Source organism: Alosa alosa, chromosome 19 (genome assembly GCF_017589495.1).
Source record: "Alosa alosa isolate M-15738 ecotype Scorff River chromosome 19, AALO_Geno_1.1, whole genome shotgun sequence".
Classification (NCBI taxonomy): Eukaryota; Metazoa; Chordata; class Actinopteri; order Clupeiformes; family Clupeidae; genus Alosa; species Alosa alosa.
Genome location: NC_063207.1, coordinates 9,668,487 through 9,684,368, shown reverse-complemented (window position 1 = coordinate 9,684,368; position 15,882 = coordinate 9,668,487). Strand labels below are relative to the sequence as shown.

Here is a 15,882-nt window from a genome sequence, read left to right as displayed (position 1 = left end):
TTAACACTTGATTAGATTTTGTTAGATAAGCAGTTTTTGCAGTGCATCTGTGCTGCGCTCAATCCCACAAACTGGCCAGTGAGTCTGTCCAGCTGTCTGCACAGGAGCCTTTGGGGGCTAAAAAGTGTGTGCAGTGAGACACAACAGCAAGAATCAACTTTTTAACCTTTTTAACTGTCCATTAGGTGGTACAAGACATATCACAAGCAAAATAAGCAGTAAGTAACCACCATGGCTAAGTATTTCTGGTTTAAAACGGCAGTGAGTGTGCTAGCTGACGTTTCAGAATAACGAATCAGAACAGCCCATCATTGTTGCGCAACAATAGATGGAACGCAACCCTGACTGATTTGGGGGGGTGGAGTTTTCCAAATAATTTCTGAAAACATATATCTGCACCTGCACAATTAGCTGTACAAGATAAACAAGCGAACATATCATCTTTCATAAGCATGACATTGTTAGTCAAGCAGGCGGAGTTGTATACTGTACAGCGTCGGGGCGGGGGCAGTTAGTAAATGTAGTTGGCATCTAGCCAAAACTGCAAGAGGGCACAACCAGACCAAATAAATTACAGGGATTGAGCTGAACAACGCATGAGTCTGTTTATTTACATGTAGTGATTTGGGCTTCGTGGGAACTGTACACAAGAAACAATGACTTGCCGTCACCTCCTTTCTCAGCGATAAGTGTTAGGCGAGAAGGAAGTAATGTGGTGTTGTAACAGGGCACCTTTTACAGTATAATTACCAGCAATTACCATCTAGTGACGGACACAAGGATGTCATTTATTAAACCATTAGGACAGGAGCCTCAACACTGTGGAGATGGTTTGAGCATAAAAACATTGCGTTTACTGTGTTTATGTTTACTGTAAAAAAGAGACTGTGGTGACTCAGCAAGGGGAAGGATACAGGTTTAAAGCCCAACTCAAACTGGCCCTGTCGAAGTGTCTTTGAGCAAGTTTGTAACGCCAATATGGCAGTTGTCTACGCATATCACACCACTTCTGCGGCAAAACGTCAACATGTGAATACATTGAGCCAATCATGTGCTGTGTTGTGAATACATTGAGCCAATAATGTGGTGTGTGGTGAAGACGTGCCAATCATGTGTCATCTGCTAGAGCATGATTGGAATCGTGAAGCCTTGCGCACGCGCATTTCTGTCGAAACGGATGCCCGATGAGTACCCAAAAAGCGTTGCAATATGGCTGCCGAGTGGAGGGACTTGCCTAAAAGGACTTTGACTTAACCCCAAAGTGCTCCTGATGTGCAGGTTGGCACCTTGCGTGGAAGCCTCCACCATCGGCGCGCGTGTGTGTGTGTGTGTGTGTGTGATGTCCGGTATGTCAGGCATAACATTGTAAAGCACTTTCTGTGTGCTCGGAGGAGTGGCAAAGCAATATATCTATTTACCATTTATCATTCTTCTATCCTATTCTAGAATTCTTTTCTTTTAGTGCTGGGTGTCTGTGTGCAGTGCCTACCCGTTTCCTGAAGGTGGCGCCCTCCCGCGGTCTCTTCAGGCCCCGGTGTTTCAGGGCCATCTTCTGCTCCACAGAAGCACCAGGATCTGGTTAAACACACACCGACAGATGTGGTGGTGAGCTGGGCCAAGCAAGCATTTAAAACAGGGACGCAGCTTATAACTGCTTACAGTTATGGTCAATGTCAAATGGCACTCATTTCGATAATTTCTTCATTTCTATAATTTCACAGAAATGGAAACCAGTCACATCAGTAACGCACTTAAAATGCCCACATATCTGTACAGTCATATTTTTGCTGGTGAAGAATAGCGGCTCTCATCCAACAAAGCTCACTGCAGGTCCACAGCTCTACGCGAGCACTTCCCGGGACTTCTCACCTGTGACATAGGTGTCACCACCAGCATGGCAGCTGGTTTTTCATTAGCACGTCTATATACAGACCCTTCTACACACTCTGTGAGTCAGACACAGCTTGCAATGCTCACACCATCACCACCACACTCACTGCGGGTGTCGCCCCCACTGGGATGAGCCTGATCCTGGACTCCGTCTGTGTTGGGGGCCCCGGTGGAGAGGAGGGATGCTGGGTCGTCCTCCAGGCTGAGGGGGGTGGACACGGCCTCGGACTCTAGATCCCCGCTGTACGTGCTGCCCTGGTCTGTATGTAGCATGATTGAGTGAGTGAGTGAGTGAGTGTACACACACACACACACACACACACACACACACACACACAGACACACAGACACACACACAGAGGTGAGAATAGAAACATAGCAGGAGATTTCAACCCCTCTCCCAGCTAACGCTCTTCAAATCAGCAGTCGAGCACTGAACACGGAACACTGAACAGTCTCCTCTTATCCGAGACTGTATAGCTATGAAAACCACCACTCAGCTCAGCTAAAATGCCATTATATGCTTAGGATATCTAGGCAGTCTAACATCATTCTGTCTTGTTGAACATGAATCCATTAATGCTCATCTTATGGGGAAAGCTGGGATAAGCCATGGCACACATTAAAAAATAAACATTTTTCTCAATGGTTCATTAAAATGTAAAAATCACACCAATGTATCAGACAATAGCATTAACATGTAGAATAATCATTACAGTAGGTAAAGATTTCAGGATTCTGGACAAACTGAGCAAATATACCTCCCACTAAGTGTGAGTGTGTGCGTGTGTGTGTGGGTGTGTGTGGGTGAATGTGAGGCATGACATTGTAAAGCACTTATTGTGCCATTGTAAAGCACTTATTGTGCCATTGTAAAGCACTTTTTGATCAGATCAGTATTGGCAGACCTCTGAATACAAATGAATCCCTGAATACAAACGTGTCCAACTGGGCTTCAGAAGGGATGTCCAGATCATCAGTGACCTTCTAAAACTATCTGTTTGTGCATGAGCTGCAGGGCAAACACACAGCATAAGCACAAAACCCTCACACACCGGAGTTCTGACCCCCACCTCAACAAAGCACCACGGACACCAACACCAAAACACAAAACACACACACACAGCCACTGACCTCCCATTGACGTTGGCTTGTCCTTCTCCTTATCCTCCTCCTCCTCCTCCTCCTCCGGCTGGGCTGCTGGGAGTCCTCCCTCCCTCTGGCGTCTCCTGCCCTGTGCCATCTGGCCTGGAGGGCACCATGAAGGGCACAGGCACCTGCAGCCGGGCACAGCCAACATCCGCACGTCAGCCAAGCAGCAACACGTGTGTGTGTGTGTGTGTGTGTGTGTGTGTGTGTGGGGGGCATAGATAGCTTCACATCATAGAGCTGCATTGCGGAAAGTGTGATGCAAAATGGGCCAGTCCAATGTCTTGAACATAACTGTGGCAACATCTAGGTCAAAGGTCAAGGACTGGAAACTGTGCAGTTTTTATCTGTGTATTTGCTCTCATTGGATACAGGGTCATCCTATGAAGTCCCTGAGAGGGGGAACAGGAAAAGCTGGACACTGGGTCTGGGTGAAAGGTCAAGCGCTCTCTATGAGCAAATATACAGATACAATGCACACCCCCCAGCAACAGCATCAGCCTATGGAATAACTGAGAGTGAGACAAGAGAAAGCTGAAGACAGTCCGTGACCTTTGACCCAGACCTATGTCCAGTGACAGCAAATATATAGGTAAAATGCACACCTCCTAATAAGTGCATCAACCTATACAGCCCCTGACAGAGGCATGTCCAAGCTTGTTTATGTGTGTGGTTGAGTTGGCTTCACTTTCAAGAGAACTGTGCCGAACATGGGAGATAATAACTCGCCATCATCTCACTTCAAAATAGGGCTGTGTATTGGCAAGAATCTGTCAATACCATACGCATCACGACACGTGGGTTAAAATGCAATGTATTGCAATATATTTCCATACTGTGTGAAAGGCGATATATTTTAGAATACTGATATTATAAAGAAGACACCATCATATGCATAAAATGTAATTGAGATACTGTAATTGAATTGTAATTCAGTACACTGTACAGAACAGTTCTGCCTATGTCAATAACAAAATAAAGTGCTTGCATATAAACATTAATAAAAAAATTATGTATTTTAAAATTTTGAAACACAGTAATGCTGAATAAAATATTGGGATATTTTCTTACACCCCTACTTCACAGTGGTCATTGCCAGTTGAGAGGAGACAGCAGAAGTGTAACAGCTGCCCGAGCACCTGTACTTAGTGTAGTGTAGGGGACGCACCGGTATGGGCACGCCCATGGGCACAGGCGTGTACTGGGTGTACAGGTGCATGGGCACCGGGATATAGACGGGCACCATCACAGGGACGGGGAATGGCACCAGCCGCACCTTCTCCCCTTTGCCCTCCTTCTCATCCTCCTGGTCTTCCGCTGACAACAGGCACACACACACACACACACACACACACACACCAGAAACACAAACACAGACATTCACACAGACATACGTACACACACCCAGACATACGTACACACACACAGACATACGTACACACACACAGACATACGTACACACACACAGACATATGTACACGTACACACACACACACACAGACATACGTACACGTACACACACACACACAGACATACGTACACGTACACACACACATACGTACACACACACACACAACACAAGTCAGTCAATGACAAGAAAGGCAGTTAACCCTAGCTAGTATATTATGTACTAGATACAGGCAAGCACCACTTGAAAGCCCTGTTGTTATGCACATTTGTGGAGACCAATAAGCAGGTAGAGGTGCCCTAGGAGGCGGAGAAACCCAGCTCAGTAAAATGCCAGCTCCATTCACCTCTATTTACCCACTGAAAAGCCCAGGGTACAACTACTACAATGACCTCAAGCGCATACACAACAACCAAGTGAAATATTTCCACTACAGTAGCCACAACTCGGGCACTGCTGTGGAGGCTAAAGTGTGCACCTGCACCTTTATGAGTCAGGCTGAGTAGAGTGTGTAGGTCGTCTGCGGCGTCGGTGTGCCGGTCCGAGGCGGGTGGCTCCAGCGTGCACTGCACCCCCTGCTCCTGGATGATGGGCTTGCACATGAGCGCTTTGTTCTTGAGCATGCGGGGAGGGGGCGACGGCAGCTTCATGGCGTCTGTCTGAGTGCTCGCCTGCAGAGAGGACGAGGATATGGCACAAACATTAACGCCAAACAAACACACACACACGAAAAACACTCACAAATAAAATGTACAATGTACAAAAGCTGTGCAAAATGAATACATACAAACACAAACATTTATATTAATGCTAAAACAAACACCCACAGATGTAAACACATAAATCCACAGGATACAGTATGTGCACAAACACAGATACAGAAATACTTTCAGGCAAACACTTTAAACACCTCCCTCCCCAGTCATAAACACACACACACACACTGTGTACACACAAATGAACACCCACACAGGTGTACAAAAGTGCACGTATACAGAAACAGCACACAAATTCAATAGCTGCGAGTCTACACCCACATCATTGACATTTCCTTTGTGTGCTTTAAAGCAGAGAAGGCAGGAGAGGAGAGGAGGAAAATCACTTACATCACCGATGATCTTTGAATGGCCGTTTGAGGTGGGCAGTGCTCCTGGGAAAGAGAAGGTATAGGAAGGGGTATGCACATAAGCAAGGTGATCAAGAGAGTACCAGCAGTTCACAACAGGAAATGCATGATCCCAAATCAGGTGCAAAAGAATCAGGCCTCTGGAAATAAAATAATAGTTTATAACTACCTAATGTGAATAGAGTAGGACAGCAACTAATGATTATTTTCATAGTTGATAAATCGGTTGAATATTTCCTGTTGATCTATTAGTCGTTTGATAAATAAAATATTATTAATATTATAAAGTATCACAACCATAGTAATATTTGATTATTGATTGGTGTTAAATTACCCAAATCCCAAGATAATGGTCTGAAATGCCTTGATTCGTCTGTTTAAATTGGTGATTAATGTAATAGTTGACTACTAATCGATTCAACAGTTACGGTTGAGCCTGGAAGCAGGCTTCGCAACAATGGAATCAACTGTAAACAAGCTAACTGTCCATGCTATCCCTGTTAGGGCCAAAGAAAGTTGTACAACAAACTGAACCGCTTGTCTCCTTTGCGTGCTATAAAGGCATGACTATTGCCTATAGTGGCAACCGGGTGATAAGCGGGATAACGGCCTTCAAGGTGTCCTGTTTTACGGAATTAATGGACTCCGCTGCGTGTTGGGGAGTTCTTTGCATCGCCCTCGTCCATTAATTCTGTAGAACAGGACACCTCGGTGGCCATTATCCCTTACACAAACACACAGTACTTCTAATGAAAACGATGTCTTTCCCCTGGCTTGGTCTGACTCCTTGGTGCTAGACAAGGCTCCACATGATTGAGCGGTGGCTCTCTAATAAGGTCTGGTTTGAGCTTGTGCCGGTCGGTGTGGGAACCTGCGAGAGCCGTGTGGGCTGAGTCACCGGGCTGGCCACTGGGGGTGGATGCCAGAGACACCACGCTGCCAATCACCGCTGTCTCCTTGGACACGGATGGCTGAGCAGGAGCAGAGACAGGGCCTACAGACAACAGGAAAGAAGAGGAGAGAGGAGGAGAGGATGGGATGGGGGCGGGGGATTGGGACGGGGTGGGGGTGGGGGTGGGGGGGAGAGTAGGACAGACAAAAGGATTCGTAATAGAGCCTGAAACTAGGGCTGCACAAGCAAGAAATGAATCTCCCATTCCATTTCCGGGAATAAATAGAAACTAATACTTTTTTAATAAGGACAGAGATTGAACCAATTCATTTTCTGGATTGTTTCTGGATGGTAATGCATTACACATACGGCAGCCTGTTCCAGTTCCTGCAGCAAGCAAGCACTTAACTGAACAGGGCAGTGAATGTGCAGTGAATAATAAGACACACATAATGGTGTACATAATAACTTTCCATAATTCTAAATTAGCTCAGCTAATTTGGGGGCCGCTGTAAAAAAGCCCAAATTAGACTATTCATTCAGCTCCATTATGCCACATGGTCTCAGTAAAAACACAATGCAAAACAATGTCACCTGAAATCAGATGGGCGCATGTGGCTACTGTTAAACTCAATGTGGTACTGTGTACATGTTAATGTTTAGTCAACATGTTTAAACTACAGTTTGCTATGCATTTGGAATGTTTATATTAGCAACACCATAACGTTCATCATGTCAGATGAGAGGCTATCCTCAGGATAGCTATTCCTAGTAATGTGTGGACTGGCAAATAAAACCCGATTCTGATTTGCATGGAGATAATGATTTGCTGGAAATAATACGAATACCAATTGGCGGCATCTTTACAACACCTCTACATAAACCAGATGACATGTCAGTCTTTTATATATTACTTAACTATATAAAGGCGCTGATGAAATGCAATACCGTGTCTAATAACGAGTCATAGAAGCTACGAGAAAGCATGAGAGCAGGAAGTGGAATATCAGAAGAGCAGTTTTAATTCGCCTACACTTTCAGCTTTTGAAAGTTCCCGCTATAGTCATCCTTTTAAACCTGCCAATAGCACACCAGGTGGATAAGCCAGCTTGTGATTGGTCCCGGCGAAATTGTAACGGAAGCAGCAGAAAAAGATGCACAGGTTTCCAGCCTGAGCTGCAGGACGAAAAATGAAATCGCCGGTAGATCAGGCTGGGTTCACCCAGCCTACACTCTCTGTCCACTCTGAATCCATTAAATGCACAATTCTGTTAAATCATGTACTAGATGTATTCTGAATGTGCAGTCCTTTGTCCATGAGACCTTTTCAAAAACAGCATCAGGAATTCAGGGTTCCCACTCTAAGTCAGACGTAAAATTCCATGACTTGTGTGGATATATATTTGTTTTCATGTATTTTGGCAAGTAAATTTTAAACTGCTACAACAAAATTCCCTGATATTCTGTGACTTTGCCCCAAAAGTGATAAAATTGCCTGACTTTCCTTGTCTGGAATAGATTTCCAAAATTCCATGACCCCTGGGAACCCTGGGAATTAACAAGAAATAGGGGTCCAAAAAGGACAGAGACAGGTATTAGGCACTTCTGTCCACCAGGCTGTTCATTTCTGGCCCACACATACCTGCAGGCCGGGGTCCAGTGGCGGTTCCGGTGCCGTTGGTGAGCCGCTGGTTCTGCTGGCTGGCTTGCAGGCAGAAGTTGACAAAGCAGAGCTGGTTGCAGAAGTGTTTGATGCAGTCCTTCCACTTCAAGTTCTCTGTCAGACGACCCTGCTTTTTGCAGGCCTCGCACTTTCCCATCTGACAAACAAGACAGACAGGTGTCAGGGAGTCTGCTGTAAAGACTCAACATTACCACTGACTATAACATTACATGTTATCCCACAAAGAATAGATTTTCCTATCAGTAAATCAGCATATGTTAGCTGCTTCCCATTGTACTGTTATCATTGCATCATTTTGTAATGTGCATACAGTAAGTGTCAAGTACATAATTTCATCACACACTGCATTGTATGTAGGGCTGCACGATTTGGGGAAAATATGTAATTGCGATTTTTCTGACAGATATTGACAGATTAACAGATAGTATCAATGAATTGACTCAGTTTAATATTCCAAATGACTCTTTAATTTGTGCCACCCCTGATTGGTGAGCATGCCTAGTGCACAAGAAGCACAGCACCCCCAACGGACTATGAAGCTCACCAATTAGAATTTCTGTGCCCCTCACGCACTATGCACACCCACCAACCAGAAGTGCCATAGTCAATGAGGATGAAATGGATATAAAAGTCAGAAATTTGACAAAATTAACTGTGCAAGATTATTTGTAGCTTTTGCAATTGGGTAATTGCATGATTCATATTGTGATTTAGTTGCTCTGTGTCTGTGTCTGTGTCTGTGTCTGTGTCTGTGTCTGTGTCTGTGTCTGTGTCTGTGTCTGTGTCTGTGTCTGTGTCTGTGTCTGTGTCTGTGTCTGTGTCTGTGTCTGTACGCTCGTGCTATTCTCTGAGCTCGGGGGTGAGTCGTGTCTCACCTCGTAGAAGAGCACCGTGTAGGCGGACATGCAGTCCTTGCTGCAGAACTCCTCCACCTTGCCCCCAAAGTAGCTGGGGATGGTCCGGGGGGTCATGTTGGAGCAGAAGGTGCACATGCTGCAATGCTGGCCCAGGCGTTTGGACAGGTCGTGCTTGAACAGCAGCTTGCAGCCTAAAAAAACAACACACACAGGAGGGGTGGGGGGGTGTCAAGAGAAGCCAGCCAATGTTTTACAGATTGTAATTTTATACTCAAAAACAACAGACATTGAGTGTGTGTGTGAGTGTGTGAGCAAAGATCCTTGATTACTAGCTCCGCTTTAACCCTCTCTGGTGTGAGTGTGTGAGTGAGAGTGAGAGTGCATGCGTTACATGGACATAATGTTACTGGGGTGGTGGTAGCTTAGTGGTGGTAGTGTGGTAACGTAATAATTACTAAATGTAAATGTTTTTGAGATGAAGGGAGAGAGAGAGACCCACCTTCGCTGCAGAAGCTGTGCGGCTTCTTCTCATACGTCAGACTGATGTCCTTCAGCACCTTGTCCAGCTTGCAGTAGTCACACTGGACTGTGATCTCGTTGTGGCGCTTAAACAGCTCACAGCACGTCTTCCCACAGAACAGCCACACTTGGCCCTAATCAACGCAACACAACATAACATACCCACCTACGAGCTTTAGCACATGGAAATACCAACACTGAATCTTTTAATTATATTCAAAAAACAGATGTCTGTCCAAAAGGCACTCAGATGTTTCTATCAAACTAGAAAAGCAACAATAAATAAATATATCTAAAACAACCACCACTAACCACAAATTTGTGCCCAGCGCCTTTATTTAATACTACTTTCTGTGGACTGGCACTCAATATTAGGCTGTTAATATGTTAAATTAACAGGAATGAAAAACAAAAACAAGTGTCCAATGTTTCATTAATCCAACTAGCAATTGGTTTATGCATGGTTTGAGCCAGACAGCCTGGCGCACACACACACACACACACAATCCGGGGGTGGGGTGGGGTGGGGTGGGGGTCAGGCTCTGGGCTCTGTAAAGTGCTTTAAAACCATTTCAATTGTTCTGGCACGGTCTAAATAAATAGACACACAAAAACAAACGTACCTTGTGCTGAAGGATCTGTGGTTTGGCATTGAAGCCCTGACTACACTGTTTGCAGTAGATCCTGGGGAGCGGGTAAGTGGTGACAGAGGATGATGACTGGTGATGAGGCTGGCGTTGCTGTTGTTGTTGTTGTTGCAGTAGTTGTTGTTGTTGTTGATTAGGATGCGGCTGCTGCAGGAATTCCCTGGGCTGTGCCACGCCTGGGGCCGGAATGTAGTGTGGTGGTGCACTGGGGGTGGAGCCGGGCACCTGGTGCTGTGGGCCATGGCTATAGAGAGGCATGGGGGGCATGGGGTTGGGCATGGGGTTGAGCATGGGGTTGAGCATCTGTGTCAGGTGCGGGACACGCTGTGGAGGGATGGGCATGTGCTGCTGGGGGTAAGGCTGCCCCTGCTGTGCCGTGGTCGTCATGGGCACACTGGAGCTACTGTTCGCCTGGCTCAGTGGCGTGGAAGTGTTGGTTTTCTCCTGCAAGTTGGAAATGTTGTCAAATCAAAAATGAATGAATGTTTCAGTCATTAAATGTCACATTGTGACATTATCAAGGCAAATCATTTTATTTAGAGATACACCCATATTCACCAATATCGACCATCTTCAAATTCATATGGCATTTATTGATTGGCAGTGGCTGATGTTAATCTGTCATATTTCATCAAGTTTGCACTAACTGAATATTGTGTTATTCACAAACTGGGGCATTCAGAATACAGCTTCAACTAACAACTATTTCCATAGTCAAATTTACCTGTTGATTATTTTCTCAATTAATTTATTGTCTGATCGATTAAATTACAAATATAGGTGAAAAACTTAAGTGGTTTAGTTATTTTTTTCTAATGAATAATTTTGCTTCTTTAACACTAAATGGTATGATTAATAACAAAAATGAAGTAAACAAATAAATGAATATCAGTGTCTGCATTGGTTATCGGACAAATTCTTATTTTAAACACTGGCATCAGCCCAGAATTTCACAATCAAAGCATCCCTAATTGTATTCCTTTTAGGCAAACAAGGGAAACAATGCAAATGGCAAGTTGAAATCACATGCATTACTCCAAGATGAGCACAAGAGGGAGCTCTGACACCATGTTTACGATCGCACAAGTCACTGAGAAATGGCATTCTGCCATCAAAATGCTTTTCTTTTGTCATCAGAAATGTGTGTAACCAGAAAATCTACTCCTGATCCCAAACAACAGTAAAATTTATGAATTATGCTCCATGTATAGAGGCTGTCTTTCAGCTAAAAACAATGGCTGAGCAAAATTCTTCTATCTTTTTACAAAGAGATTACAGCAACATGACCGTGAAGTTAAAGCAAAGTAAGAGCATTTGAGTAAGTACCTGGTACGCATTAACACACTGGATACAGCAGAAGTTCCTTATGGCGCCATCTCCAGTGGCCAGGTGGTACTGCGGAACTCTGACCGTTTGACACTGCGTGCACGGGAACTGGGCATCTGTGGAGGACCAATGAATAGGTCAACATTTGCGCAAGCTCATTTTGGACTAAAACTGTATGCAAGAAGCAGGACATAAGCAGGGAAAATGTTTGCAAGTACCTGTAGCTATCAGAAATGTTCAAAGCCATTACATAATTGTAATTTTTGCCTGAATTCTGGCAGTGGACTGAGGACTTTAAGTCCTGCAGAAGGAGAGAGTGCTCATGAGAGGAGTCTAAATACTGCTCCATACCTGCTAGGTTGTTGGGTACGCGACTGGTGACGCGGCACTTGTTGGAGCAGAAGAGTTCCGTGATGCCATGCTGGTTGACGCCCTCCAGCATTAGCGGGGCATGCTTCTGGGTGTGACAGCGCGCGCACAAGAATGCCTGCCTGCATTTCTGCGGAAAAAACAAAACAAAACAAAACAACAAAAAAAAATCATAAGAGTTAGTTTAAGAGCATTGCCTGTGTCAAAAATAGTGAAATAGATGCTTCTCTTTTAATGCTGTCAATATTCATTTTTAACAGAGAAGTTTGAAATCTTCAAAAACAAGGCATGTTCTAATGTCTGTATTGAAGATGGTCTTAATAAGACTTGGCGGTTGGATCAGGATCGGTGATCAGATGATGATTTATTGATGGTAAAACAATGAATAACAGAACACAGGCTAAGTCCTGAACAGTAAAACTGCACAGTCACGGTTGTTATTAGAAGCAGGGCGGCCGAGTGTCCTGACAGTAAATGCTCTCCGAGTCGCTTCCTCGATCCGTCTCCGAGTCCAAACCTAAGACAAAGTCTGGCTCTTACCAGATGGAAAAAATACAAGCCCAACAACACGAGAACGCGCTGCTTTTGGTTCTTCATGAAGCAAGCCCCTCTGCGCACACACACACACACACACACACACACACACACACACACACACACACACACACACACACACAGACACACTGAGGCCTTGGATGTCCCTAAGCAACAGGGCAGTATGACCCTGTTGATGATAAGGTTTTGGTACTAAACAAGGTTATATACAATGGTATGGACCTCCCCCATTGTATACTATGCACAGGAGTAACATATGAACCCATCAGAATACAGTGAGAATACCCCAGAATTCTACACTAGATAAAATAAATCACTCGTTTGACTAAAACAACCATGATTTATAAAAAAGGATAATATGTAGCCTTTGTATAGATGCCAACAATGAAAATCATCTGGGAGGACATTTATGGAGGTCTGGAAACATTACTGAAAAAAGACAGAGGGATGTCATCAAGGCTAGACAATAGCTTGAAAAGTAAAACGCTAATAATAAAATGTTGAGGCCGTTTGTGCTTGCATCAACAGATGATAACCTGATTGTCAATAATTCCATCGGTATTCTTAGCTAGGATGAAAACAATATCTGTAACTCATATTCAATTTTTACTGTCTTTGGATTTAACTGAAGAGAAAGGTGTCTTCATAGCTGAGTGATGACAGTGATTTTAAGAACATTCTAAAAAAGGTGGTGGTGCCATGGCAACATTCCAAACTTTCCAAGGGACCACAATCACATTTTGACAAAGACAAGGCTGGACTTAGCAGCAGCAAGGAACAAACAGCAGATGTTTTGAAAAAACAATCAGCCATGAATGAGAGACCAAATATCATGTATTGGGTAAGAGCAATCTCCTTTGGGTCATTATAAAACTACAACAACAAATAACTAGTAAATTAGGCTAGTTCGAATTAACCTAATAAATTGTATAGCCTCAATATGATTGTACTAGAGTTTAAACTCTGCAAAATGTTGTCAATTAGGACCATTGACATGGTAAAAAAGAAAAACTAATATTAACAATATTAATTAAAAAAAAAAAATAAAAAAAATGTTTAAAAGTTATTTATCAGTTATCTACTATTATTTTATGAACTTCAAAAAGTGTCTAAAAATTCATCTATTTATCTTGCATCTAGCCTAACTTATCATTTCTCCTTACAGTGTCATAGTTTGTGTGTGTGTGTGTGTATATATATATATATATATATATATATATATATATATATATATATATATATATATATATATATATATAGGATGTATGTTAGAATTCTGGTTAAATTTAGCTTATTACTATTATTGGTATTTTTGAAGTATACTATACATTACTGTAAATTGTTAATTTCAATATTATTGTAATATTTACTGATGTCGCTTTGGAAAAAAGCTTTTGAACTATAAACATACACATTATCTATGGACTCCAGGAGGAGCTGATTGATAGTCACTATGGCGACTCTTTATAAGAGACATAGCAATGACTTCACAATGCAATCAATGACATCATGAATAAAGTTATGGTAACTGTTACACATTCTGTGCAGACATTTTTTCAGGACAGGACACATTAATCATTAGTGGTATATTTGATTCAAAGACTGATTTGATTGCATTAGGACATGAATGACAAGCAAGAGAAATTGTTTAATCAGGTAAGAATTAATCTTCTAGAGAAAATATGGATAAAGTTATGACTGCTAGGACCAACTTATTGCAATGTTGTCAGCCACACTAGAGAAAAAGGCTGTGTGCTGTTAATGAGTTCACTGAAATAAAACTTTAGCTTTTCTTCCCAGGGGCCAGAAACTGCGCTGGACAAGCTCAAAAGCTACACGACGAGCCGTGAGGTTTCCATGAAGTCGTGGATCATGGAGAAGCTGGAAGAGGAGCGCCGGTTCAACCGGAGGGAGAGCGATCTCCTGAAGAGCGAGGTGCTCCACAAGCTCCAGCAGACCCAACTGTCCAGGTGGACCACCGTGGAGACCAGCTGGAGCGCCCTGAACGAACGGGGGTCAAGCGAAGTCAGGGAGCGCCTGAGAGAGGTGGAGAGGGAGCTCGCCAACCTCCGAAATGTCCGAAGGATAGATGAGGTGGACAGGATGGCAGAGAGAATAGCCAAAATGGAGAGACAGATGGCCAAGATTGAGGAGGAGCACGCGCAAGAGAGGAAGGAGACGGCCGAACGGGAGAGCGAGAGAAAGAGGGCGATGGAGGAAGAGAAAGTGAGAGAGAGGAGGGAGTTGGAGGACGAGAGGGCAAGAGAGAGGAGGGAGATGGAGAGGCGCATCTCGCAGATGGAGGAAGAGAGAGCGAGGGAGAAGAGAGAGATGGAGAGAATGGTTCAGCAGATGGAGGAGTGGAGGGTGGAGCGAGAGAGGATGAAGCGCAGGCAGGCTGCGATGGAGAGAGTGGTGGAGGACATCGAGGCCTGGTTCAGAAAAAGGGACGACTCAGTCCTCCTGAGGACAGAGGTGGCGATCACGCAGATGGAGGACCGGTTTGATCAGATCGAGGACTCCCTTGCGTCCTTGCGCGAAGACAGCCAACTGAAAAACGAGCTGGAGACTTTTGTCTCCGACATACAGAAGCTGTACTCCAAAAAGTTCCAGGAGACCGCGGACCACATTGACAAGTCGTTCAAGGAGTTGAGTGACCGCTGCATACTCAAAAGGACCCAAGCTATGGTCCAACAGGACCAGGGGGACCAACAACGGGAGAGGCTCTCGGTGGACAGAGGAAACGTCCACAGAGCCGAGGTGAGAGGCGGCAAGAGACGGAGAGCGAGGAGGAGGCAAGATCGAGAGGAGCACTCCCTGAGCTCCACGGAGAGGAGCGAGGGGAGGAGAGAGAGGGAGAGTCCCAGGAAATGGGCACAGGTGGAGGCCAGTGAGACCTCCAGCACCTCTAGTGCTAAAGCAGGCTGGACGTCAGATGAAGGGCCCAGCGAGACGGTGAGTGAGCTGTCGGTCATTACGGAGGGAAAGGAAAAGATTGAAAAAAGAGGATTCTTCAGCAAGCTGTTTAAGAAGAATAAAGGGAAAAAGGCATAAATCCCTTTTCTCTTTCTCATTTTCATGACAGTCTTTAATAAACTGTGTTCATCTCCTCCAATATGGTGTTTAGCAACTTTGTAATGATGTTGCATAACAACCCATTCAACAGCATGTTGAGTCAAACACTTTTTTGCTTAATGTCTAAGTCGCGCATTCAAACCTATATCAAATGCCTACTAGTACTAGATAATATGAACACTGCGCACATATACACATCACAACACTTACAAAGGTAAGTGTACAAAGCACACAAAGATGGCTCAAGGAACATTTTCATCAAGCAAATTGACAGTCACAAATAAAAATTGCAATACCATTCTCTGTCCCAAACACCACTTCAGCTGTTCAAGTAAAGCAAGTGAAAAAGCTAATTTCACAAATACATAAACTATTCACAATATTT

The 15,882-nt window shown here is 44.1% G+C and overlaps 1 protein-coding gene across 1 annotated transcript in view; it reads right to left on the bottom strand.

Annotated features, from left to right (window-relative positions):
* si:ch211-266o15.1 (zinc finger MYM-type protein 4) overlaps positions 1-15,882 on the bottom strand; it is a 45,894-nt gene that overhangs the window by 18,809 nt on the left and 11,203 nt on the right. Inside the window, 14 exon segments of the mRNA XM_048227814.1 lie at positions 1,490-1,575; positions 1,998-2,150; positions 3,025-3,083; positions 3,085-3,167; positions 4,208-4,356; positions 4,932-5,118; positions 5,554-5,597; positions 6,445-6,567; positions 8,108-8,285; positions 9,025-9,197; positions 9,506-9,659; positions 10,149-10,616; positions 11,499-11,614; positions 11,850-11,997. Of these exon segments, the coding sequence (XP_048083771.1) occupies positions 1,490-1,575; positions 1,998-2,150; positions 3,025-3,083; positions 3,085-3,167; positions 4,208-4,356; positions 4,932-5,118; positions 5,554-5,597; positions 6,445-6,567; positions 8,108-8,285; positions 9,025-9,197; positions 9,506-9,659; positions 10,149-10,616; positions 11,499-11,614; positions 11,850-11,997 (2,121 nt within the window).